The sequence below is a fragment of the Thunnus thynnus genome, chromosome 10, assembly GCF_963924715.1.
Source record: "Thunnus thynnus chromosome 10, fThuThy2.1, whole genome shotgun sequence".
Taxonomy (NCBI): domain Eukaryota; kingdom Metazoa; phylum Chordata; class Actinopteri; order Scombriformes; family Scombridae; genus Thunnus; species Thunnus thynnus.
The window spans coordinates 14,788,046-14,815,877 of NC_089526.1; the positions used below are offsets into that span (position 1 = coordinate 14,788,046).

At 43.1% G+C, this 27,832-nt stretch overlaps 2 protein-coding genes across 5 annotated transcripts; both read right to left on the reverse strand.

The window, feature by feature from the left end:
• Positions 1 to 3,452: 3,452 nt before the first annotated feature.
• si:dkeyp-69b9.3 (myocardin) lies at positions 3,453 to 16,010 on the reverse strand. Its single transcript, XM_067601299.1, has 16 exons — positions 15,681 to 16,010; positions 14,532 to 14,711; positions 12,295 to 12,348; positions 11,320 to 11,375; positions 10,829 to 10,895; positions 9,997 to 10,122; positions 9,685 to 9,881; positions 9,363 to 9,503; positions 8,576 to 8,741; positions 8,288 to 8,456; positions 8,025 to 8,169; positions 7,345 to 7,932; positions 7,123 to 7,221; positions 6,846 to 6,983; positions 6,700 to 6,754; positions 3,453 to 6,610 (listed from the first exon to the last, which is right to left on the reverse strand). Exons 2-16 carry the CDS (start codon positions 14,584 to 14,586, stop codon positions 6,210 to 6,212), a joined length of 2,457 nt encoding a protein of 818 aa, XP_067457400.1. The 5' UTR covers positions 14,587 to 14,711; positions 15,681 to 16,010; the 3' UTR covers positions 3,453 to 6,209.
• Positions 16,011 to 22,406: 6,396 nt separating this feature from the next.
• Positions 22,407 to 27,818, reverse strand: LOC137191312 (uncharacterized). Of its 4 annotated transcripts, none has more exons than XM_067601302.1 (3): positions 27,609 to 27,818; positions 24,108 to 26,594; positions 22,407 to 23,062 (listed from the first exon to the last, which is right to left on the reverse strand). In XM_067601302.1, the coding sequence occupies exons 2-3, from the start codon at positions 26,568 to 26,570 to the stop codon at positions 22,703 to 22,705; spliced, it is 2,823 nt and encodes a 940-aa protein (XP_067457403.1). In that variant the 5' UTR covers positions 26,571 to 26,594; positions 27,609 to 27,818; the 3' UTR covers positions 22,407 to 22,702. The 4 variants fall into 4 exon arrangements, with proteins under 4 accessions (XP_067457403.1, XP_067457404.1, XP_067457402.1 ...); XM_067601303.1 differs by lacking the exon at positions 27,609 to 27,818 and adding an exon at positions 27,345 to 27,601; XM_067601301.1 differs by lacking the exon at positions 27,609 to 27,818 and adding an exon at positions 26,955 to 27,601.
• Positions 27,819 to 27,832: the final 14 nt, after the last annotated feature.

The following is a 27,832-nucleotide window of genomic DNA, read 5'->3' on the forward strand; positions in this document are numbered from 1 at the left end:
CTGTCGCTGGAGAGCCAGCAGCAGTTCAGGGCCTCATGCTCTTGCAGTCTTTCATTGAGTCTCTTATAACCACACAGCTCACATAGTAAAGAGATTATTTGATGGATTTTACAACCCATGTATTGGTTGCTGTGGTACCAAATGCCTTTTTTCTGCTCTAATACTGAAAACGTGATTACTGCTCACTGTTGGCTAACTGACACACTGGCTACAGTAGCTGCTGAGAAATTAACATCCCTCTGCCTGCTCTCATATGGTTTATAATTGCAAAGCAAACCTCTCAGAGGAGCGCCACAGAAATCGAACCATAGCGACCTTCTGCCAGTGATCAAAGCCTACCTCAACTAGCCCCCACCACCCCCACCCCCACCCCAACACCCCACCCCAACCCCGACCCAAGAGACGAAACGAGAGAGCAAGGAAAAGAGAGAGCGAGATGGAGGGAGAGAATCCACACAAACCACCTCACGTCTCAGGGAGAGCTACCTGCTTTACATATGAAACACACCTTTCTCCCTTTAATTCCCATGAAATCGCGCAGGAAGCGGTTATTGCAAGGGGGGGTGGGGGGAGGAAGTGATGTGGAACGGCTAGAGGGGCCATTACAGAGACTCCCTCATTACACCCTGGTCACAGCTTTGGAGTATTACCCCTGTGAAAACACACTCTCTCACCCCCGGGTGTCAAAGAGAGTAGATTGTCTCCTCTTATTTCTCTCTTTGTACCTTGTCTCTAGACAGGTATGGTAGGGTTAAACTTATCAACACATTATGCAGCTGTAGCTTGCTGTAGCACTAACAGACAGGCTGGTTTAGATCTCTCCAGGCTGTAATTGAGTCTAAAGAATTGTCTGTTGTATTCTTATGTTCCCCTCTTTGATTGGAACAGAGATGGATCCTCACAACATATCTTGGTCTGTGAACAATCAGTCAATTAATCAACCCACTGGCTTTTATAGAGGCTCCTCATTTGCAGCAACAGTGTCTTAACCACTGAAGAGAGCTGTTAAATCATCAAGTCTGATGAGAAAAAAAGAAATGCCTCTCTAAAGGCGTATTCTTGCGTTGGAGAGCAATATGAGTTGTTTGGCAAGACATCAAAGAGGAAAAACATCCTGACTCATCTGTCAGATTCATGTGCATCCATCAAGCCGACTTTCTCTGTTCATTAGGAGATGCAGTTTACAGTAGAGGCTGTTTGCAGGAATATTGGCAAATGCAAAAAATAATTGATTGTAAAATACATAATTCAGTACATCAGTATCAACACAAGTGAGAAAACAGCTGCCACAGTTAGAAATTATGTATTCAACTGACTATTCAGGTACCTGTGTTGAACTAAACTTTGGCCCAGTAACAGGTCTATCAAAGAAGGGTATAATTTAGGGTTTTCAAACCTGTCCAGTTGAATCGGACTCTAGTTTGTTTTCCCCTTTGGTGCGAATCGTTTGGGCAGATCTGAACACTGCAATCATACTTGGGTGCAGACTAAAACAACCCTACCAAGACCCTTTGAGGAAGTGATCTCAGTCCAGTCTTGTGTCGAAGTCTGTTCCCCCTAGAATAGTGTTTCCCTTCCATTAGAATTGTGTTTCCCATCGCACCACCTCCATGGCTGGCGTTAGTGCTTAGGTTATGGTTAATGTTAGACGTAGCAGATATAACCGGTTGGGGTCAGGTTAAAGGTATACTATGCAGGATTTTCCTAAAAGAGAATGTATAGGCTCATACAAAAATAATCGCTCTAAATCATTACTTATGACCCACTAGAAGTGTGAAGTGGTGTATGTATCTGCAGAGACTCTGCTCTCTGCCTGTATTTTCTTATTTTCGTGCGCTTCGGCTGCATTCACACCAAATCTGGCAATACGACACACTTGAATGTTGTCAAATCCTGCATAGTGTGCCTTTAAGCATCTCAGAAGACAACTGGTTGGGGTTAGGGGTAAGGTTGGGTGCAGGTTAAGGTAAGGGGAAATACATATCATCAGGGAAACAGACACAACACTGGTCCCAAACGAATTCAGGAGTGATTCGTCTGCCATGGGAACATGATCTGACCACAGTCCGACCCAACTAATAGGCGTACTCTGCAAGTTTGAACTCCCGTAGTTAGGTACGCTTTGTTTGCTGGGATGTGGATGAGCAACATAAACAGTTGCTAGCAGCTAGACAGAGAGTGAGTTAAGATCCAACCTGGACCAGCGCAACCAAGTATGTTGCATTTGGGCAGAAGACCTTCATCAAGACCTTCTTCCTGTCTTTATGTCCTTGCTCCCGCCCCTGACACATCTGACCAATGAGTGGAGTGAACATTGTCACGTGGCTTTTAGTGATGCATTTTGGTTCGCTTGAATTTTTTCTGGGTGATAAACCGAACCAATGGAAAACACAACAGTTGCAACTCAACTACTGATTCAGACCAGAGCAAACTATAGATTGAAAACACCCTTACTGTGAGTTCAGACAGAACACAAAGTGAGTTTTAGAGGCAGCACAATTGCATATAAAGTCTGATGGAAAGACATGAATGTCTGCGAGAGTTGAAAATGTTTCAACTTGAGCGAAATATTTGGGCTTAATGAATGTGTTTCATAAACATATAGAGAGGAGATGAAATGAGACTGGAAGGAAATAACAGAAAGAACCAGAGTTTCTGGTGAGTTCTGAGTTCAGTCAGAGGCTGAACTGAGCACAAACACACAGACACAGTCTGTCCTTTGCTAGCTAGCATAGAGCTAATGTACAGTTGGTATTTTGGCCATTCGGGGCAAATAAACACAAATAGTCCAGCAGTAAAAAACATGCGAATGAGGCATGGTGAAAATTCACTTTGCGTTCTGTCTGAACACACCATAAGACTAATAAGGTTTTCATAGTCGAGAGTCAGTATCTAAACTCAGTTTAATCACCTTTTTATCTATATGTAGGTCATTATGACCTAAACTTGGACACATAATTCATTACAATATGTGATTACATTAAACATTAAAGTGATTTAAGTTATGTGATGACGTGGTATTTGAAGGGAAAACACAATTTACAGTTTTTTAAAAATATCTTTTATCTTTTAGGGGTTTTTTTGGTGGTCCTTTGCCTTGATGATCACTGACTTTACAGCTACATTATTGTTCCTCCAGATAATGATACTGTGTCATTATGAAGATTAATCATCAAGCCATGTGGGTGTCAGTGCTGTTGCACTGATATTTAAGCAGCATATTGGTAGAAATGAATATTTAATTCACTTTGAGATCATCAATATTTGATAAGACATAATTTTGGACAGTTTCTTGTGAAATATATAAGCAATCAGTAGTTTTTCTTACAATTTCTTCATAAAGTAGTCCACTGGTTAATCCGTTCAGCATGTCGTATCACAGCAATGATACTTAACTCAGATAAAAGTTTGATCGCTTAACCCAGATAAAAGAAACAAAGAAGAGCCACGTAGAAAATCTATTAAGACTTTAATTTTCTTAATGCTTTTAAATACATTTTGGACAGGGGTCGATATCTTTGGCATGAATAAATTACATAATAAATAAAAGCAAACACATTGTATTTTGTCTCATGTTTACACAAATAAGGCATTTATAGCAGCAGAAGTGGCCAACAGAGTCTCAGTTACCTGTAACACCCTGGTGTTTCCGGCTTCAAATCTAAATCGGGTCACATTATAACAGTATGTAACCTGGGTTTAGTCAAACCTGTGAAACTGTCTCAGGGGTGATCTGGTCTCTGAGACAGGAAACTCTGCACTAGTGTTCGGAAATTAAATTAGAAACAAGGAAAACACTAGTGGAGGCCCTAAAGCACTGGAAGTCACAGGAGGTAGCATCTTACTCTCCTGCCTATCAATTTTCTTTTTTTTTTGTCATGCAGCTGGCAATGTTTATTGATCGCTATGATTATCATAGCCATCCATCCACATTTAACTGCATTTTTCATTGTTTCTGTAGTAAAAGCTGCACAAGAAATGCTTCAACATAATCTGTAGTATTGTGTTGAAGGCTTGCCTATGCTCAGATATCTTCTTCCAATAATTCATCGCAACTGTCTTGCTTAATAAGACATTGGTTTATCATTAGAACAAGAAACTAGAGGTTCAAAGGTTTGCGTACAAAAAAAAACATGACATGATCACAGTATGACCTTACATCTGCCAGTTGCTGTGCCCTTTACATAAACCATATTGCACTCAGCACATTACTTTTATTTTAACACAATACGGTGGAGAATGAGCAGGGGACGAAACACAGTTTTTGCAAAATAAAGTGGTCTTACAGAAAGACATCCAGTTAGTTATTCCCCATATGAATGAGCCAATCAGAACCCCTCAAAATGATTCATGGCATATGCAGCCAATTAAGAGTAAAATGTAATATATGTAGATGGGATCTTGTGTCTAAATTACATTTATCTGGTGCAGGATAGGTTAATGGCAGCTAACCTCTGTCAGATTTTTTATTGATGTTATTATGTTAAATGGGGTTGAGAATGTATATGAGGAGATTGGACATAACTCACTGAAAGTGTATTATACAAACAAATAATGTACCCATTTCTACATGACCAGTAAATCATTTAGAATATGAAAGCAACATCACTGTCACAATTAGGAAAATGTGCAGCATTTACTGGATCAGTCCCAACTGACAAGCTCACCTCTGGTCATGTGACATGTCTCATATACTCCAAACATATCACGTGCTAATTTTACAGTGCATTTTATAGTCACGTCTTATATTGAACTGTACAGCAAAGATTTAACAAAGTCAAATAATACATTCAAGGAATTAATTTACAGAGTGAACAGGTGTGGTCTTGGCGCTGGGTTATAAATTGTGCTAAATCTGGCTTTGCCAGTAGCAGGGTAAGCACTGAGCAGCGGGCCAGACACAGTTGGGGGTTAATCAGGGAACAAAATGACCACCTGTTTTTGCAAAGCGATGAGGAAACTCTCACTTGTCTGATTGGTGCATTTGTATGGGGACTATTTTTGGGGCGGTTGCCTGATTGCTCTCCTGGAGAACGGTGACTTGAACAAGGTAATGTGGCTGTTCTGATGATTACACTGGATATCTACACTGGAGTTACTGCCCGCTGGCAATGAGAATACAACGAAATGTCTGGTCTGAAATGTGGACACAGAAATACACAGCCTCTGTTCTGTGTCTTCCACTCGTATCCTATACAGATCAATCATACCGCACACAAACAGGCACACTTAATTGTAAGTGTGTGTAACTACAAGTGCATTTGGCAATAATGCTTATAAATATACATGGAAGCATTTTTGTGTTGACACATACAAACAAAAAGCAGCCCTTTGTGCACAGTCACATACAGTCAGAAATATTGAACACACACATACTTACACACATAAGCTCGCACACACACTTGCACTTGCACGTACACATGAACACGCACACGCACTGCTTGTTTGTAGCTTCTGCCAGCTTTCTCCCTCTGCATGCCGACTGTGTGTCTGGCACTGGGGTTAAGGTCTGGAGCCACACACAAGCTGTGTGCGCTGCCTGGCTTTTACACACTCTAAATGGGCTTTATGAATGGCTAGGACTCAATGACTGAGTCAACACCAGGGGCCACACTCAACCCAATCCGACAACAGGTTTTGGAGATAAGTCAGAAACAACATTCTCCCAGCGCAGCCAGGAAGCATGTTTAAATTAATATGCCACCAGGTTTTCTTTTGTTTTGCACTGCAAACATTGTGCTGTGGAGTGTGTCAATCCACAGATGTGTTGCTTGTTTGCCATTTCTGGCTGAGCCCAAGTGCTTTTAAACAGCGCTCTGCAGTGTCTATGTGTGTGTGTGCATGTGTTTGTGCTCTTGTTGCCCCATCAAAGCTATGTTTGATCTGATCGCTGCAATGAATCCAGCTCTCGACATTGCGTGGAGCCAATGACTCTGACAGCCTATCAATGATGGATGGATGGAGGCCTCTATTCACAATCTTGTGCCCTCAGTGGGATTCATACACTCTTCCCCATTCATGACAATCAAACAATACAACGCTCACCTACTGTACATAGAGAGTTATAAACAAATATGCGCACACAAGTTCTCACCACTGCTCTATCATTAGATCCAACACTCAATTGGCACTTACTCGCGTTGTTCTCCTGACTAGATCCTTGCTTGTGTTGTATTAACGCTCAGATGTACGTTGGATAAAAGCATCTGCTAAATGAAATTGTAACACTGTAACATTGTAACATTCAGATCTGAATCCAGACTGAAGTCTGTCTCAACGAAGGGAGCTGTGGGCGGGGTAAGCGGGCGCAGGCCAGACGTCAGCATTTCAAGCCAGTCAGCAGCATCAAACTGTGTCGGAGCCCGTCGTTTCCGTGACTTTCCAGTGGACAACAGAGGGGAGGTGCAGATGGGGGGTGGTGGAGGAGCAGGGATCACCTGGCTTGGGGTTATTACAGCAGGAGATGGAGGAAGCTCCAGTAAGAGAGAGGAGCAAAGAGGCGAAGGCAAGAAGTTGTCATCCTTGGTGTGCTGCTGATCGGCTTGAGGGGGAGGAGAAGGGCTGGGGGCCGAGTGGGCAAGGGATTTATGATCAGAGACATTGGTGGAGCCTGGAAGGATGGTAGTAAAAATGATTAGACACTGAAAGAAATAACAGTTCCATTTAGGTTACATTCATGATTAATTATGGGATACTCACGGACGCAAGTAATAGACTCGTCCAGAATGTCATCTATGGACTGCCGAGGGTCCATCTGTTGGCAAGAGAAAGGAAAAACACTTAATTCCCTCTGTACAAAAGGAACTCTTCCTGAGGTGATCTCCTGTTCATCTAAAGACTCTAACCTGTGCTTTCTGGATGGCCTCCTGTAGTTCTTCCTCCAAGCTGCGAACACCAGGCAAGGCCTGAACAGGACTTGCTGTAATCTGAACTGGCAGCTCAAAGTCCTGGCCAATCACATCACATGGTTGGCAGCAAAACACCTGATTAGAAAGCACAGGGTAAATTAGTTGACAGGTGGTGCTGGGAGCATGCTCAAACGTTTAGAAAGCAAGGCTCTGTGGTGCATCCTTGAAAAGAGGCATCTGCATGTGATGTGTGTGTATTGATTTTTGTGTTTACCTGTGTAAACAACACCTCGGTCTGTGCGTCTGTTTCTGGCTTCCCTCTAGAGCATCCTGGGTCCTGTTGCAGGAACGGATGAAGGGATCCTCCGCAAGACTAGAAGATGACAGGAATGGTAAAAAGGTAGTTATGATTTTATTTCTTGAAAACAGTCACCCTGTTAAATGGACTGTTCTCCAACACATCTGAGATCAAAGATCCAAGCCTGTCAGTCCTCACCTCATTGCCAGTGTTAGCAGAGCGTTCCCTAGGCCTGCTCCGTATTCTCTCCCTCATCTCCAGCTCCACGCTCAGCTCCTGCTGCTGTTGCTGCTGCTGCTCATTATCAGTTCTCCAGGGAGTACCACATTGCAGAGGCGAGGAGGACGACATGGGTAGACTGGGACTTGGAGTTCCTGAGGCGGTGCTGGCAGGAGCCAGGAAGACGGTGTTGGTAAGACCACACTGTTCACCTGCCAAACTGACTGATGCAGCATTCGAGAAACCATTCGAGACAGCACTCAGGATCCCATTTGGGGCTTCACTGAGAATCCCATTAGGAATTCCCCTGTCCTGGATGTACATCTGTTGGTTGGGGCTGCTGCCGGGCGAGTCTGGTCCAGAGCTGGAGCTTAAGCTGGGGCTCTGGTTGGGTGGCAGCTGGGGGCTGGGAGTGAGGGGCTCCATGCTAGTCCCCAGCTGGCAGAGGGGTGCAGGAGTGAGACAAGCATGGGGGAGCTGGAAGGGACGGAGACGCTGCAACAGGGCAGGCTTAGTGCCGGAGACAGGGAGGCCGCGCTTACGCAGCTGCTGCCGCAGCTCTGACACCTAGGGGAGGGAAAGTCTTATGAGTTTGTCTTAAATTGTAAATAAGAGTTGTTGGTTCTCAGACATTTTCTGCTTTTCAAAGCTTTTCTTACTGTTAGATCAACAAGATTGGCCGGGAGAAGCTCAGGCTTGGATGTGGAGTTTGTGTCCATAGGCGTGTGGTTTGTTGTGGCAGGAACAGGTTGGGGGTTCAGGGGCATGGCACCAGAGGACTTCACAAGATCACTGTGACCTCCACTGGAGGAAAACGGGACCATTAACTCACCAGAAACATCTGAGGACTAATGTCCTGCATAGTTCCCAGGCTCAGATTGAATTACCCGACACTATCAGCAGCAAACTACTAACTGCATACCTTGGTACAACAGTGAGCTGCTGTTGTGGTTGTAGTTGTTGCTGTTGTTGCTGCTGCTGGTTCTGAAGGATTTGCAGCTGGAGGAAGACCTGCTGCTGCTTCAGGAGATGGGAATAGGCTGGGTCTAAAGACTGGGTAGAGGTAGGGCTCTTCTGTTTGGCTCCTCCCCCTGGAAATAAACACATTTCCAGGCTTAATTCAAACACCCAGCAACAAGAGCAAGTCTTGAATGGACTAATGAAAGGAATTTTTAAATAAATGTAGAAAAGCAAAGCATCAAATTGGTACCTCCAGTCCCAGACCCTCCTCTCTGGTCTGGAGGAATGTACTGGTGATACTTGAGTTTCCTCATCTTAGGTTTGGTGTCCCGCGGTTTCCGTGGGCGGGGGAGGTGGCTGAAGTTGAGGGAGGATGGCAGGGAGGAGGAACAAGTGGGGCTGGGAGGCCGAGCTGTCTGTAAAGATACAAAATACCCACATTTCCTTTAAGTGTAACTATACTGAGGTTCCAATGAGTAATTTCAAGAATAGCATGTAAAATATCACACAGAGAAAATGTCAAGCCGTTTCACGTTGTTTGACAGTATTTGCCCCATGTCAAGGTTAAATTCTTACATGAAATGTACAAATGTCTCGCAAATCTCCAGATGACAGCATGTGCTGGTTCTGACATATAGCCACGCTGCTTTCGTGTGAATGTGTTAACCTACAGGGCAAATACTGAGCTCCCCCAGAAGTGCAAATTGACAGTAATGAATGCAGAGCAGCTTACAGCAGAGCATTGTGTTTGACAAAACAGAGGAGTGACCATCCTGTTAGGTTAAAGACCTTTACAATGCTGTTTTATCTCTCATGTTGTATACCTGCTGTGAATACCTGTCACCAACGCAAGCACACACTCACACGTACACAATCTAAATGCTGATTTCCTCAATGAAAATCACGTTTATTTCCCTGCATTCATGACATTGACATTTTATTTTCCGGAGTCAAAATAAAAAAAGACCCTTCCAAAATTTAAAAAAAGAAAACCAAAATGAAAGCAACAGAATTAGTATGCATTAACCCCAGGTTACCTTTGGCAGCAGGGGTGTGGTCTGAGAGGTCAGATAGATCCCATTTGGTCTCCCAGTTGTTGCCATGGAGTTTGATTCACCCAGTGTTACACTCATTGGTTGTCTGATGCCCTCGGTTGCCGGGAGCAACGCCAAACCAGACTGAAAACAGAATATTACATTATGAGAGTTAACGTAATTTATAAACTCATCAGTCTGTTAATATTTATTTTAATGTATTTATCAGAGGGTGTTGATGGGAAGTAATTTAACTTCCCCTCTTTTTAACTTTTCACAATTCATGAATCTTAATCAAAACTAAATCTCAGTGCTGTTTCCTCACCTGAGCATGACCGGGGCTGTGGTTAAGGGGCGGGCCCACAGCTGAGAAGTCACTCAGTAATTGGTCACCTGAGAGCCCTGGCAGTGAACGGAAGGCCGGTGATTGGTGAACGCCGTGTTGCTCAGTGGGCGAGGAGGAGGAGCAGGTGGAGATGTCATCTTCGAAGACATCAGCGGACAGAGGGAAAGAGGCAGGACCTGAGGAAATGTAAAGTGAAAAGAGGTAAGGTCACAGGAGGAGCTGAGGAGATTGGGTGAGAAATAAAAATGTATGCAATTCGGTGTGTGTGTGTGTGGACTCGTGTTGACTCACGGTTCTCAAGGGGCAGTGTGTGTTCGTGCTGTTGCTCCACAGGTCCAGGCGGATGTTGGATCCTCTCGCTGAGGTCCTGCGCCTGGCGAGCCTTCTTCTGCCTCTGGGCCCCGCATACACTCCTCTCTGTGGGTGGGAGGAAGAGGGAGGGATGGTGAAAGATAAAGGGGACAGATGGGAGACCAGCAGAGAAAGAGAGAGAGAGAGAGAATAGGAGATTGGAGTGAGAGAAGCAACAGGATTTCAGAGCATATGTGATGTGAGACTGTGTTGCTACAGGCAATCCGTCCGAATTCAAACCAACAGAGGCATCAAAAAATAGTAAACACTCCTGCCCATAGGGAGATGTACTCCCTTGGATATGAACATGCACACACAACATTTTTAAAAGGGCAGAAAAGGACTGTTTAGGAAATCAGACAGTCTGAAAAGCCAGATATTATAAAAGCAGTGTTTTCAATTAAAAAGAAAGGTTAGAGGGGTGCGAAGAGGAGGAGGAGAGATAAAGAGAGATGAGAGAGTAAGATGTCAGTAATGGGAGAAAATGATGACTCTGATCCCTGGATGGGCGGGCTTATCATGTGCTGCCAATCACTGATATGTTTGCTGGCTGCTTCGAATGCAGAGTTACAGTGTGCAACAAGGTCACATTTCTATTTAACTGACAGCTGATGAAACGTCAAGCCCGTTGCTAGATTTACACACTTCATTTCCTCGTGCAACTACTGTACAACAGAGAGCAGAGGGCAGCACAGATATGATAAAATACAGACATGGAGAGGAAGAGAGAGAGCAGAAGGAGACAGCGACAGTACTGTAAGCAGGGCATCACCTTGTGCAGTTTCAGTGTTCAGACCACTAGGGGGCAACTTCTGAGTGGCACCATCGTCAGTTAGACGCTGCATCAGGAAACAGCAGGTCAAACAAACAGCCAGGGATTACAATGCAGTTTACTCAGGGGAAAGTTAAATACTGCTGTAGTCCAATGGCAATTATTTCCTCCAGAGTTTTTGCAAGATCTTTGAAGCAGCGCTTGGAATTTATGCAGCAAAGATCCTCCACTGAAACCAATGTAAAGTCTTTTTTCAGGTTATTTTTAGTCTCCACTCAGTCTATTCAGTTGTTTTTCAGTGGGAATGTTGATTTATTCCTCAAGAAAACACAGCAAAAGTAAACAAAATTTGGTCTCATCATGTTCTTTCAAATAAAAAAATGATCCTAAATGTGAAGTGAAAAATTTCTTTACATTGCATCATGGCTCTTACTGCATCAACATCCTTATTTAATCAGTTGGATATCAATGAGAAACAGGATGCTACTCACCAGAGCTTCACTCTGGTCTTTCTCTGCTTTTTGAGAGGGACAAGTAGATTTCAACCCTACAAAAACAAGATGAAGTTATAAGTCAAAATGACAATGCAGCAGAGGAAGAGAAAGATTGTTTTTCAAATCCAAACCCTCATTTCTACTAGCCTAGTAGAGGAGCAACTTGGGTGAACTGAGAACAAAGCACTTTCAGCCTTCAATTCATCCCTTCAAGTTACAGCATGGAGCATCTCAGGTGCTCTTTTGTGTCGACAGGCATCAGAATGTGCAGCGCTTCTTGTGCAACCCGCTTCAGCCTCAGAAATCAAGGAGGGAACTGAAGCAAGGTGCACTGCCTGTCGACAAAGGGATTGTTTTTTGCTTCCCTACGCTGTGAACTACTCTGTAAATTTACTGCAAAAATCTGGATGAATCTGAATGTGCATGTTCTGCATATGAGTCTGCAGCACATTTTATTTACATAGCTTCTTACATATACATATAATGAGTGATATTAAGAACATATTATTATTTTTGCACATACGTTAATTCCTGCATGTATGCTTGTATCCAAATTGGCATAATCCATGCATGATTGTATCTGCATTTCAAAACTCGCTGCAATGAAAATATGCAGGTTTTTTTACAGTGCATCTTTACAATCCTGACACCTTGCTGTATGTGTGGCCTTGTTAAGTCTTGTTAAGGTGAATACAACACACATTGTGCATATCATATATTATATTTTTGTTATTATCCATTATCATTTTCTCTGCATATTTTCATATTATTTAGTCACATTTTTCCCATTATTAACATGCATTTTTAAGCACAAATTTTAGTAGAATAAAAGAAAGTAAACAATCAATATCATTAACCTACAAAGACATTTACCAATCAATAGGCAATCATCTTTCAGTTAGATGAGGTGACCTAAGGATCATTAATATGAAACTGAATCAATTATTATGTTAATGATATACATAGACTAACCAGGGTCTGCATTGATCTCACTCTGCCTTCGGTTCTGAATCCTCAACTGCAGGACTGAAAGACAAGAACAGAGTTTGTTTGGGCTGTTAAAAAATTACGAAATATAACAAGTTACACTTATGGAGACGGACAAACAAAAAGTTTAAAGAACAAACTATCTGGAAAAATAAATCACACACTTGACGGAGAAAGGTAAGAGTTGAGCAAAGCAAGACAGCATGCTCACTGTCAAATGATACGTCCTTGCAACTTATATTACCGCATGACTTTGCATTGCTTGTAGATTATATATCCTCTTGCATGCATACACACGTATGCACAGACGCATTAACATTCAGTACACAAACAGGTGAAGAAGGGTAGGGCTGGGCCGGGGGCCACCAAGTGCCCCCCTCCCCCCCCGATACATTTTGGTGAGTTTTGAGACCTGAGAGACCTGACGAGGGGAGCGGAGGTCTGCACAGGGGGTTGAGGCCAGTAACTATTTATCTCTCAGTATGTCTATTTCTGTTGGTCCCATCCCCCCTTCAGCTGTCCCGCTCTCTCCACAAGCCTCTCATGCATCCCCTTCTCACGTCATCCTCATTTGTGCTGCTAACTATACTCTTCCTGCTTTCCTGCCTCTCAGACGACTCAAAACAAAAGTTTAACATGGTAGAAATCTGGATTTTAAGCACCTTCACACAGCTCCGTTCTTATAACAAGCAGTGCTTGACACACTGGAGTTTCAGATCAGTTTCAGAGTGTACCAGCAGAGTTTTTATGTACTTAAACACAGGGCCCAAAACAAACCCTGAACACCACTTTTAATCACAAACATGCATTACATAATGTAGCAGTTCCCAGCCTGGGAGTCAAGATAAATCAGAGTAAAAACAGAGTAAAAAACATGTATTTCTGTCACTGAAATGCATGTGGTTTTGTTTTGTTGGTGGGATTTTTGTGACTTTGCAAAAAACTGTCTCCTCTTAAAATCATTCAAATTGAAGAATCCCAGAATGATTCTTTGGTTGAACTTCTCACAACTCAAGACACAAACAACCTGTGAAGACAGGTTGCATGTAGACATTTGTATGAGGGATCCTTTTTCAAAAGGTTTGGGAATCACGGCTTTAACATAAGGATAAGTATGTTTTCTTAGAACTGACATAAACATTAAGCATATGCCTTCTTATGTAACATGAAAACTTTGCATCGGACCATTTAATGTCAAGAGTTTCAGGTCAACAAAAACAGTAACAACAAATTTAAACTATCATACTATAAACAGACTGACACTTGGCAAATCAGTCTAATATACTGGCAAACTGATATTTTGGTCTAGCGCTTCAACAGTATGTACATACATGATTTCAAACAGAGCAGCTGCCCTAAAGAATCACGTTTTCCAGCAGGTGTTTGTACACCTAGGGGACTGTCTCCATGTCATTTCCCCGGCTCTCTTATTTTACCAGCCGTTTGCGACAGCTGCCTGGGAACACAACAGCAGCCGCTACAACTTGTAGGGAAACTTGCATTACTTATGGGAAGGTTGTTTAATGCTGTTTGTCAAAGAACACTGGTTGTCCCCTGAAAGTTGTAAATTAGTGGAGTAGTACATCAGATTGGTACAAACATTTCATTAATTTCAGCTACTATTTTTCTGCTCGAGATCTTAACAGACTGTAACAGGATATCATCAGTCTGTTCAGATACAATGATGTTTACATATTTCTTGTGTGAAATTTTGGATTTGATTGGATATAATCAAATGTACTCAACAAAATCCACTTTTCAAAATTCTCTGTGCTTTTCAGTACACTGTCTCTGATAACAAACCTTGAACTTTAGTGTCAGAGCTATACTGTATTTCTCTGATGCCATTTGTTTAATGGACTCTAATTTTAAAGGGCCATAGTCTATTTTACCATAAATAACAATAAATGTACACATGTCCGGGTTAAAGTGTCACACAGTAACATGCAGAGATCTTTAGCCTCCGGCTCAGCTGTCCTCACATCTATTAAGACGTCTCTGTCTGTGGGTAGCAATCACTAAATCCATTCACTATGATCAATACCTTCACTCTATTGATCACATGATAGACAGCCTGACTGACTAGCCAATAACCTTCACAAACTCTTCACCTCTACATATTGATGCTAATCGTGCCAATTATGCCTGAGATGTACAGCCATTGTTGTGGGGAAAATAATTCCTTCTCCCCTTAATTGGCGTGAGTTGAGTTGATTCCTCACCTGAGCGGAACTTGTTCCGGATGAGAAGCGACCTCTCGGACGCCAGCAGTGTCATGGTGGAGGGGGGTGGGGAGAGTGGCGTGGGGGGTGGGGAGCGAGGGAGTGGAGCAGAGAGAAAGAAAGAGGAAATTCCTGGTGTCACTCTACCAGGAGGAATGGACCCTCTTCTTCTGTCTCTCACTGTTGGGAACGCAGGGAAGCAGAGGAAGCAGAGGGGAGTAAGAGAGACAGATGCTTGTTAATCCACTGATAGACACAAACCGATATTGATAGTGGCACATAAAGCACAGCAGAGATAGATTGGGGGGGAAATAGAGACGCAAGGCCTCTCAGACCTACAGGCAGACTGAACGCTGCGGTGAGCTGCTCTGGCAACAGCAGGCCTCCCCACAGACAGCCTGTCATAATCACACAGAGAGTCACAGAGGCCCACACAGAGAGACAGAACTAACGACACAGAGAATTAAACAGACAAGGAGGCTTTTAGAGAGACAGAGCGAGAAGACAGAGGAATAGAGGAAAAGAGGAGAGTGGAGCTGCGTGAGTGACGGAGACAGAAGCCCCAGTAGATACTCAGACGTCATGGCTGAGGCGTGCTGGAGGACACTGATTGTGACGGACAAACATGAACTTGCAACACCTACAGCATCGCACTACACATTCGCCGTGTTTGAATGAGTGACCCGCAAATGTGTCTTGTGCTGTAAAAGAAGAGGAGCTGCCTCTTAAATAGAGAAAGCCGGAAATCTACATAAGCTGCATTAGTGCACACACACAACCTATTCACAATATTGATCTCAACCGGCCAGCTGCAGAACACCCAAAGGAAGCCTGTTTGAAGGGAATGGACAAACACACACAAACAAAAAAACACACATGCTGTTGAATAGCTGAGGTTATGCATTCTAAATCACCACGGTGCTCCTCCAATCCCATAAACGCACACACCTCACTTATTTACAGTATGAAGAGTGCTCCAAAAGAAGAAGGCCACTCACTCATTAATGCAATCAAATAACAAACGATTGATTGAGATTTGATGTCTGGCAAAGGCATTAGTTCGCAGTAGGGCACTGAGGCACAAGAAGGCACCAAAAAAGCACTGAGCAGCCTGAGAATAAAAGCAAGAGAATGAAAGAGAATACTTACAGGAAAAGAGAGAATTGAGTCCCTCGGGGGAAATTGGAGTGGATTTAAGATTAAATTGAGAGAGGTGCGAGATAGAGGAAGAGAGGGAAAGAGAGAAATTCGTAGTGCGTTTAATGACGATTTCTTTCTTTCATGTTCTTTTCATATCCTTTTTTTTCCCCGTCCCTTTTCCACACTTCTCCGTTTTTTTTTCTTCCTAAAGGTGAATATGCAAGGAGAAGAGGATCTGTGGTTTCTTCGTCCCCTTACGATAGAGACTCACCCTATCCTTCTCTCTCTACCTCTGTCTCGCTCTCTCTGCCCCTCTCCCTGTCCGCCCCAAAGCATCCTGGATCCTTGGTGCCAACTGTGAGCGACTGTCAAAGTTTACCCCTCCCCCTCCGCGGCCTTGTCTCCCCCTCCCCTTCACCTAGCAGCCATTCACTCCCCCCCCCCCCCCCCCCTCTCCGTCTGACATGTGCTGACTGACTGATTGATTGAGGAACAGATTCAAAGACAATAAGCACTCTGTGTGTTTGTAACATGACTTTGTCAGACGTAGACTCACTGATGAAGTCAGTGCAGTTCTTTAATGTTAGCAGCTGAATTGCCACACAATGTGACGGATAGAAAAGTGAAGGCTGGATAAAGAGACGGTTTATTACAAGGCAGAGAGAAAAGCCCGGGAGTGTTTTGGACTCACATCAAATCATGTACTGCAGCAGGACTGCAGGCTCATATGCTCCTGTCAAGATACCTTTGGGTCACCCTCTTAAAGTGATTTAGTACTGTTTGCGTGCACATATGCGCGTGTGTGCGTGTGTGTGTGCGTGTTCGTGTGTGTGTGTGTGTGTGTGTGTGCGTGTGTGTGTGTGTGGGCGTGTGACACCACAGAGGGTCACAGATCAGTAAGTCAGTGTCCGTCAGCATATAGTAACAGTATGTATCAGCACTGGTGCCAAGCAGAATCACCCAGGTTTCACCTCGCTGCTCAAGCCTCCAAAACAAGTCAGGTGAACATGTAGGTGAGTGTTTGCCTGTGTGTGCATGTTCCCTATTGTACATGTGTCTGTGCATGTGTGTGTGTGTGTATATAGTGCCTTTGGGCTGCAGAGGGGGAAAAGTGGGGGAAGTGAGGTCGTAGCTGGAGCACCTGTTCCGTCGGTTTGACAGACAGGCCGGTGTGTGCTGGTTCAGCAGGTCATAGAAGAGGGAGGGAAGGAGGGAGGGAGACTGAGAGGGAGTGGGTGGGTGAGGGTGAGGCAGAAGAGACGGCAAAAGTTAAAGAGAAGGAAAGGGGAACCGCACGGGAAAAGTCTTAATGACAGGGACAGGAAGAGGGGAGCCAATAGGGAAACAGACCAAGAAGGAGGTTGCTGCCATTTTATCTGATGTGGAAGGAAAGAGTCTGACGTTGAGTTCCACTAATCAGAGAACACAGAGCAGAGATAGCACCGCATGGGCCAATTACGGTTGCCATGGAACAAAATTCGAGCAACTAATGGAACACAAAATGAATGGGAACCTTAATTTAATACATGGTTACAGACGGACAGCTCTTGTAGGTGCTATTTGCACAGTGCGTCTGTGTTTTCCTTCATTATAAAATCTCACCTTTGACAGCTTTTCCTCTCGTGCCCTGTGAATGCATTTCGCACGCACGCACACACATAACAGACATATATAAACACTGACTGCACTGACAGCGTGGCACATTATTGGAGGAAAGGTGATGTAATTGCTTTTTCCTCTGGTTCCCCACCACAGCTACACCCTCTCCCCTACAGCCGGGACTCCCTTTCTGATTAACACCTGTTACCCTCCTTCTTCCTCCCACCCTCCCACTCCTTCCCCCTCTCTCTCTCTCTCTCTCTCTCTCACTCTCTCTCACACATACACACAGACTCACACTCCATAGTGTTAATCCTGCACTGTGTCTGGTGAGCGAGGAGGCTTGCATGCTGTTAACCTTTCCCTTGTGCTGTATCATATTTCTCTGTGTAATTCTGGGCTTCTTTTTTTGCAGCACACCAGCTAAAAACACACTTGGCCCATCATACAGCTTTGAGTGGAAATATACTACATGTGTAGGCGATTTCATATATTTATGTGGAAAAAAAAAAAAAAAAAAGCTTCCTTCGCTGCTGAAACTGCAGAATTTTAATGTAAATCCAGCCCTCCCAAGGCTCAGTCTTCTGCTTTTCACCCTGGTATAAGTATCCCTCCACCATTTGAGAGAGCTGAGAGACAGTATAAGGAAAGAGCCAGTACATGCAGCACTTCATAAGTGTAAGTGTGCCCTCACATGGCTGAACTGTGTAACGACAGACATGCATGTTGGACCCAAAAAAAAAGGCATCCACAGTTAGTTTAGCTCTCCATCATTTTGGCTCTCAGTGGCAATAATGAGACGCCTGTGATGCAACAGAGCGGGTATACAACAAACATATCAAAGTGCCGAATGTATCAAAGAGGATAAAAAGCTGAAACATACCAGCCTAACACTTCATTACATCTGCTGCCTCTGCCTGGTCGTTCATCACTGGATCTATTCTCGTCCCTCTCCCCTCTCCTCCACTACCTTTATCACTTCAATCACTTGGCGATGTGCCTCGTGCCACTCAGAAGGCCTGCTGCCTGTTCCACTTCACGCAACACAAACACAGGCACACACACGGACACATTTCAAAAACACACACACACACACACACACACACACACACACACACACACACACACTGCAGATTTCTGTCCTCAGTCTGTCTGTCATCCATCTGTCTGTCAGTCACTGCACTTTGAAGCTCTGTACAACCTGGACAGTTACCAACCCTGCACACACATACTGTACTGTACACACACACACACACACACACGCATACACTCATCTCCAGCTGGACTGCTGATCTCACACACTTGGTCGGCTGAATATTCATCATCATCACGCACTGAGGACCTTGTAGGCTCAGCGATGCAACAGCCCAGTGGAGTCAATTAGGGGACGAGAATCTGATTTGTGTCAATTTATTCTTTTTTTTTCTGACAGATCAGCATTGATTTAATGGCTGAACTCTCCGAGTGACCTTAACAACGAGTACCCGGCACTTAAATGAGTTTCTACAACAGAGCAGTTAGGAGCAGTTGTTAGTTAGAGGCCCATCTTTTATGGGATGAGGAGGTGTAAGCATGACTACAAAATGAAATGAATCAAGTTAATGATTACACTGGTTGCAGGGTTTTCTAATGGGAGAGCGGTGAGTGAAATGGATTAAACATTCTATCACGGTATTTGTAACATTATATTGTGATACATATACCTGTCTATAGTTATTATTCATAAATAAAACAGACAGTTATGCACACACAATGGCTTATTGAGGGGATTAAATAACTAGTAAATCAAGATTCTTCATCACATTGTTGCAACAACCTTGTAAATCTTTTTTTTTTTCTAGGATGTACTGGCAGCTTAGAGGTTAAAGATGCTGAACATAAACTGAAGCATCCTCAGTTCAAGTCCAGTCAGGGACCTTTGTTGCATGTCCTTCCACATTTATTTATTTCTCTTATTTTGTGTCATCCCTCACTGTCGAGTCTCATAAAATGCTCAAAATATTTTTAAAAATCCAATAGTGTCATAAAGTAGACATTCTCATTGATTTGCAACTTCAAACACAATGGACAACAAGAGAGTAAAAAGCAGCGACCACAACAAATAATTCAAAATCTCTGACAGTTTAAAAATGTGCATCACAGCATACACTTACCGAGCACTTTATTAGGAACACCTGTGCAATCTAATGCAATCCAATACAACAGCTCTGCCATACATTCTCTTTTTATGAAGCTTATACATTTTCAGTTTTCATTGTCAGAAAGGTGATAATTCTACTTTATTATTGAGGTTGTAGTGGTTGATGGTGGTGTACTGGAGGGCATCATATTGACAAGGATTCCTAATATTTTGTCCACTCCATTAAAATACATGAAAATATTAGGAACACTTTTCAATATAATGTACTCCAGCACACCACCACCCACTGCGACCTGAATGATAAACATGATTAATAAAATAGAATTATCACCTTTTTGACAAAAATTGAAAATGGCGAAGCTTCGTAAAAGTAGACTTAATGGCAGAGCTGTTGTATTGGATTGCAGTAGATTGCACAGGGTTTGTTTGTTTTTTACACTTTCTTGATCTTTCAAGAAACATAAACAATACAGAACTATATCAATATACAAACACAATACAAAAAAATAAAATAAAATAAATATACATTATTCTGTAGCTAGTAATCACCAATGTCCAACTTCATCCCACCATACAGTCAACATAAAGCGAGGCCTGCTAGGCTTCCTCATAGAGGAGAATATCAATCACCTCCAAATCCACTCAGCTGACCTAGTATACTTTCCAAGTCTGTATGTTCAAAGTCATTAATAAAAGGACCCCACGCTTTTTAAATAGCTCTTGTTTTCCCTTAATGGAATAGGTATGTTTTTACATGCAGACAGTTCTTCATTTACCAATACTTGGTCTATTTACATTTTTTGATAGTGCTATTATCCGTTTTGCCTGTAACAAACATAGATCTAAAATTATTTGCTCTTTCTTCCTTATATTACATTCTTTTGGATAATAACCTAATAAGAAGAACTTGGGCTCCATAGTTAATTGAATTGATAAAATCTCTTCCATCATATATTTTTCCGCTTCCCACAACTTCTTTTATCTTATTACATTGCCAAACACAATGAAAAAATGTTCCCTTGGCTTGTCCACATTTAAAACATAAATCTGGGATATTACTATTAAATTTATTATCTTTTCTGGGATAATATATGTGCGCATCAGCCAATTATATTGTAAAATCTTAAGACGGGTATTTGCAGTTCGCGTTTGAGCGTCCTTGCAAGCACGTTCCCACTAATCAAATGAAATGTCTTCCTGTAAATCCTCTCTCCAAACTCTAAGTTTAGCTTTGGAAGACTCAGGGGACCAAGATATAAGTAAGTAATAAAATACAGATATTAAGTTTCTTCCTGTGCAGTCCTTTAAAATAGTTTTCTCTAATGGTGAATAGGGAGGTATATTTAGTGATTGTTTTTGGCTTGCTCCAATGAAGCGTCTGAGATGCAAGAATTTGAAAAAATGTTTCTGTGTTTAATTACAAGCTCCTCAGATGACATCAGTTTATCATCCTAAACCCAATGTCAGCTCTACCTAGAAGCAAAGTCATCATTTCCCTAAATTGGACTAAAACATGATAGAGAATGTGGTTCAGCCAGGTGTGTCCTCACCTCATGCAAACATTAATCATGTTCCTAACAATGGGGTTAGTAGAAGACTAGCTGAGTACATTTATGTGGGAGGAGATAACTCTAAAGATTGGAGCTCCATCTCTCTCCAGGCTGGTCATTTGTAAAATAAAACATAATAGTTCTCAATTGAGCTGCCCAATAGTACCAGAGACAGTTAGAACGCTGGAGCACCCCTCTAACAATTATTAGATTGCACAGGTGTTCCTAATAAAGTGCTCAGTGAGTGTATATCTACATATCTCTGAGCCACAATGTGTATTGTATTTAACTGTGTAATTCATAAGCCCTTCTGAGATAAAAGGTCATTTCTGTAATTAAGAGCGCCTTCTGTGAGTTGCTGATTATATATTCATTTAAAGGTATAAAATAGTAAAAGTAAGATGTGCACTAAACGTCTGCTCTTACTGTTTTACTAGAGCAAATACTTCACTATCTCTGTCTTTCTGCAGCACATGCTCTATTCTCAGAAAGTCTGCTTGGTTAACCTTTGCTCCACACACTCTATACCTCTCTCCTTCCACTAACCACCTATAAAAGTGAGTTTGCCGAACTATAATACAATGGCGCTTAGAGCAGGGCTTTCAGCATGCATCTCTATTCACACAATGGCCAATGTAGAAATAAGGAATGGGACGGCCATGAGGATCCAGTCAGGTCATTTGAGCGATACGGTATTTAATAACTTATCTTGAGCTTAGCTCTGTTAGGCTCCATGGCTTAAATGGAGCAGAAAATTGAGAGAGTGCAAAAAACAGAGGACTGTCTTACAAACTCAATTACTCCCTGGAGGCAGTCCAAGTGGTCAGCTTGAATGGCCCAGCAGATATATATCGGGTATCTTTTTCTTCACAAAGATCCGTGTAAAGTCTGGTCTGGTCTTTGGTAATTAATGTAGAAAAGAGAATCGAGTCGTAGGATCATCTTAAATTAAAGGAGAGATATGGACCTTGTGTTCATTACCAAGCAGAGTTATATGTGATTAAAACCTTTTATGCAAAGCCACATTAGAGATACTCCATCTGTATAAAAAAAGACACCGAGGTTTAATAGAAAACGGGACAAAGATTCAGTTACAGTTGTCAAAATTTAATTGAAATAAGTTAATATAATTCACATTAAACAAAAAATCTGAATATAGTGTTTATGTTAGAACAACTCAAAACATTTGGTCAAACTCTTACATGATACGTATTAAATACATAAAATCAACAGGCAACAAAGGACAAAGTAAGTATTTTCATTCACAATGTAAAAAAAGTGAATATTGAGTAAAGTAAAACAAGTGCAAATGACTCACAGTGTCTCTGACGGTAAGAAAGATAGATTACATCTTTCACATAAGATAGTGCAGAAGTGCAGCTCTTCATATATACAACTAGAGCAGAGAATTGTTTTAGTAAATAAGTTATCTTTCTTTTTGAGCACTTTAGGGTTTTATTATGTGGATTGTGTGGGAATGCAATTTAATGGGGACATGTTAGCATTATAGTTAATATTTTGACCTCACATAAAAAACATGATTTTCAAGCTTTCCCTTTCATATATGCATCTTTTTTTTCATACAGGAAAGCAAATTCAAAATCATGTATGACTTTGAAGGCTTTATTTTTGGCCCATCAAATGGAATGGGAATAATATACATTCATATAAATAAATTAGCATCAAAACATTAAAATAAATATTGCAAGTGCTCCCTTCTTTGAATGTTAGTTAATTACTCCTTAAGTTTCCATTTCAGACTCCGAGTTATCCAAATTAGACACAGTTGAGCTGTACCATTCGGCACTCTCTTCCTCTTCCTGCACTCCGGATCCGCCGCCTCCTCCGTCTCCTCGGCAGCCTCCTCTGTCTCTTCTCTCGCTCAGCATTTCCATGGCTACTTGGTGGTATGGGTGTTTGCGTTTGGTGTGTCGGCGTAGTGTGTTGCGCTCTGCAAAGCGCGTGTGGCAAAGTTGGCACTGGTAGGGTTTCTCTCCAGTGTGGACCCTTTGGTGACGCTGGAGCTCACCGGCCTCCCTGAAGCGTTTGGCGCATATGGGGCACACAAAGTTCCTCTGGCCTGTGTGGATGTGCTTGTGTCTCTGTTGGGAGAAACATTTTATCAAAAATCTGTAGAAAATGAAACTCAACACTTGGCTTTAATCAATATATTTATGCTAGCAATGGATCACATGACTACTTGTATGTAAACAGGGTCACAAATAGTTAAAAATCCATAATTATCACCTGAACCTGCAGTTTCCCTCAACTCTCAACAGTATTTTAGCATCTTTAAGCTCATTTTGTGATCTTCGAGCCAGCAGAAAAATAATAGTCAACTATTTTGATAAGAGATTAATTGTTTTGAGTAATTTTTTAGTGTAAAGTGCTAAAACTCTCTCGTTTCAGCTTCTTAAATGTGAATATTTTCTGGTTTCTTTAGTCTTCTGTGACAGTAAACTGAATATCTTTGGGTTGTGGACTGTTGGACAGGACAAAACAAGACATTTTAGGTTGCATCGTAGGCTTTAGGAAACAGTGACCAACATATTTCACCATTTTCAAACATTTTAAAGACCAAACAACAAATCAACTAATCAACAGATAAAATATTCAACAGATGAATCAATAATGAAAATAATCTTTAGATGTAGCTGTATTCTCATAACTGCTTTTTCAGTTGCAGCAAGCAGCTGTTGTCAGTGAAAAAGCTCTAAAAATCCACTGAACGCTACCTGCCCAACACCAAACAGCAAACAGACAAAGTTAGTGACTAGCTGGTGAACACAGTGGAGCATTTAGCAGCTAAAGAGAAAAAGAGATCTTTCTCAAAAATTGGTGAAGACCAAAGCTAAAAACTAAAAAGAAAATGAATATTGGTGAATATTATTCATCAGGTGGCCAGAAACACGACTCCAAATGAATACTAATGTTGCTCCGTATTTGCTGGATGTGTAAATAGGAAACTGTTAACAAATTATTATGTCAGAGTTGTATTCACAGCATGTTTCCCGATGCCACCGGAAAATTAGTTATTGCACATTATCTAACAGTCGCTGCACTAATAATTTGTGACATCTAATTAAATGATTTCTGTTATTACTTTTGTTGCTGATGAAATGATGTTTATAATTTGTTTGCACTGACCTGCAGATGGCTGGAGCGTTTGAAGGCTTTGCCGCACTGCTGGCAAACGTGAGGCTTCTTCTGTGAGTGAGTGATGGCATGGCGCTCAAGGTCAGAGAGGTAAAAGAAGACCCGCGGGCACAACTGGCAGTACAGCACCCTGCGGGAGCTCATGGCGTTGGGTGACGCCGCTGGAGAGAGAGGATCCAGCGGGTCAAGGGGGTCAAGTTTGCCAGAGGGGAGGATGGGTCCAATCAGAGGGGAGGAGGGAGCAGCGGCGCTGGAGAAGTAAATATGGTCCTCCAGAGGTAAATGTTCTGACTGCAGGTCAGAGGGGTCAAATTTGGGCTCTGAAGCTGGTGATTGGGCTTCTGCCTCTGAGCTGGGCTGAGCTAAGGGGTCATAGGTCAAACCAGCAGCGCACTGTGTGTGTGGAGAGGATGCTGCTGCTGTAAAAGTTGATGGCTTGTTGTTCTCGTTTGAGACTTCTTCAGCAGATATGGCTTCAGTTCCGAGGTTTGAATCAGAAGAGTTGATCTGAGTGTGAATGAGCGCTCCTCCTGAAGTGTTAAGGTGATTGTTCTGGAGAGCGGGGGCGGGCGAGGGGACAGCAAGAGAGGTGAGAACGGAGCTGGAGTTTACATTATTCACTCCCGACAGGATAACGGGGGGGTTATTGGGGCTTAGTCTGATGACAGGTTGAGACAGCGTGGGCAGAGGTGATCCCAGTGTGCTGACCTGACCAGAGGGCAGAGGAAGAGAGACTGAGGCGGCGTCGGCAGTGATCTGGGACAACTGACCGGTTGTGGGGTCGAGGACAGCGATAGGAGTGGAGGTAGAGGCAGAGTCACCAGAGGAAGAGGTTACAGACGAAAGGAGAAGAAACATAGGAGCGGAAGCACCAGGTGAGGTCTGAGTGACAGAAAGGGGAAGCGAGAGACCCACCGGAGCAGAGGAGAGCTGGGTAGAGGAAGAGGAGGATGATAAAAGCAGAATCGGAGCATTAGTAGAGGAGTTTGTGAGGATCTGAATGGGCTGGCTGGAGACTGATATCCCAGAGGGTTGGGACAGAGCAGCTTTAGGCTCCTGAACAGATTTACACGGCTCTGAGGCCTTAGAGGAATCTGAGTTTGTGATCAAACTCATGAAGACTTCTGGAGCCTTTGTCTGATCCACACCTAGTGATGGTGAATCAGTAGCAGGGGCTGGTGAGGGATATATATCATCAGAAGGTGCATTTAGTGCATTATCTAAACTTTGGCTGTGGCTAGGACCTGCTAACATGGCCAACTGCGATGACCCCTTTCTCTCCACCTCTGCTGGATTCGCCTGATCTGACTGAGGATCCTCTGACGTGGAAGCATCGACTTGTGGCACTTTGAGTCCGTCTGAACTGAGAGTATACGGGATTCCTTGGTCGTCTATGAGAAGAAGGTTCTCTGTGTCACAGTCTATCGAAGAGAGGGAGGTGAAGACAGAGGTAGAAAAGAACGAAGGAGACAAGAGAGAGTCTTCAAGCGTATCTGTGCCACCCATGCAGTACACAGAGTCCTCTCCATCATCTTCTTCTACTATGTCTCTGTCTCCTTCTCCTTCGTATTCATCTACCTCCATAATCAATGAGCTCTCACAGACAGAATCATCCAGAAAGCGCCCTCGACTTTCTCTTTTCTTGGGCAAACTCAGGTCTAGCGGTTCTGTCTGTTCCTCCATCCTCACTTCATCAAACTTCTTACAAGATTTCAAGTCCATTTCTTGCAAAATTAGAGGAATATTTTTCTCCAGTTCTCTCTCTGCACTTTCCTCTTTAATCCCCTGCCAGCTTAGTATTTTAACTGTATTGGTGTTGGAGATAAAAGGAGTTTCTGACCCATCAGTGTGGATGATTTTAGCATCCAAAACATCCCTTTTCTCCCCCCTCTGTGCCTCCGTACCATGGAATGATTCTGCTTCAGTCTTTTGATGTGTAACTTCCTTGATCTCTCCTTCATTCTTAACAGCAGATATTTGGATTTTACCACTGTTTTCTTCTGTGATCACTGCTCCGGCTGAGATCAAAACAGGTCTTCTAAAATGTGAGCGAGCAAAGTCTTTGGTCAGGCTGATGGTGGAGTTTGTGATTGGCCTTTTGCACCGTGGGGGAACAACAATTTTGATTCTGATTGGCTGGCTGCGCAGAACAGGCACTCCAGTCTTTACTGTAATTGGCTGCCTGAACCCACCAATCTTACTTGTTTCCTGAGAGGCTGGCTTAGAAGTCCCGCCCACCTCTGGCTTTTTCCCATTGATTGATAGAGCATCCTGCCTGATGGTCACTGCTTTGACAGGGCATGGCTGGAGGTTACCTGCTAGAGTACTTGGTGAGGTTTTTTCCTTTGGGTCCAGAAAAACCTCTGTCACTGGCCCTGATCCCTCTGCACACTGGCTGCCATTTTGGACATCCAGGCTGCCACTGGTCAGGACTGTAGCCAACTGAGAATCCATTTTGGGGCATACCTATTTATATTTCTATAAAATAGGAATAAAATAATAAATTAGAAACTCAGAGAAGCAGAATTAGAGTGAAAAATAAACACATTTCATGGTGGAAAGGGAAAGGAATTAAATAAATAATTGGGGTTGGTTGAGAAAACTCATGTCTGGTGATTATTGGGGTCAAGTTGAGAGCAAAAAGCCAATAATCACCATTGATTTTGTGATATTCTTTACATATTAAGCAGATGATGCTTTCTAATCCCACAGTCCGAATTGATGAGCGACTCATGTGACCCCCTCCTCTTCCTCCTCCTCCTCCTCCTCAGCAGCAGACCGTCCTGTTAATTGTGCTACCTTGCATGATCCTAAATTATAGCTCAGCGGATTGCTTACCGAGGGGTCGCCTGGAGTCGCCGATCATTCACAAAAACGCACCGGAGTACAGAAGGGTCCGAATGATGTGAGCGAAATAACATTTCCTCTCTCATACTTCTACCATCCACATGCAACACGAATAAATAGCTAATAACTCGTTTCATTTCGGATCTGCCTCACATCATTATTCATATTTCGTTTTAGTTTTGCGTATACCAGCCTGTTCTCTTTGGTTAAAAATTTGGCTGAGGATAAACCGAGGAGTCCTGTCCGCGGAGGACGCCATTACGCACAGTCCTAGGTGCGAAATGCCAAGATCATTATGATGCGTGTGCGCCTTGACAGCTCTCGGACCTGGGACAACACCATCACTACATCACATCTGAGTAGAGAAACGTGTATATTTACAGACTGTCGCGGTGTGGAGCGGATCCTTCCCTTTTGCACCGGAGCCTGCTCGGACCTACAGCCAGCCATTTTAGAGCCGAGGGTCCGAGACACCGAGAGCGCAACCCGGCAGCTTTAGGACAAACTTTCCCGCCGCGCTGTCATTTATTGCAGCCCTGCTGTCAGAGCCGGCGGAGGACGCGCCGGACACGCTTTCGATACATTTAAAACTGTATTTTTAAACTATACTCCACCCATACACTCGCTGCATAGGGACTGGCTTACCCGAGCTGTGGATATTTCCGGAGGACCAAATATGACTGTGCAGTGTAAAGGGTGATGCTGCGAATGCTGAGGGAGGGAGGGGTCAAGGGGAGTTGCTATGGTGTCGCAGCCTACCGGGTCCGACCAGTAGCCATGTTCAGCCTATGAGTACTGTTGAACCTGCAGCCTGCAAAAGGAGCTTTCCCTCTGCGCGCCTGGCAGTCAAAGAGACGGAGGCAAAGCTG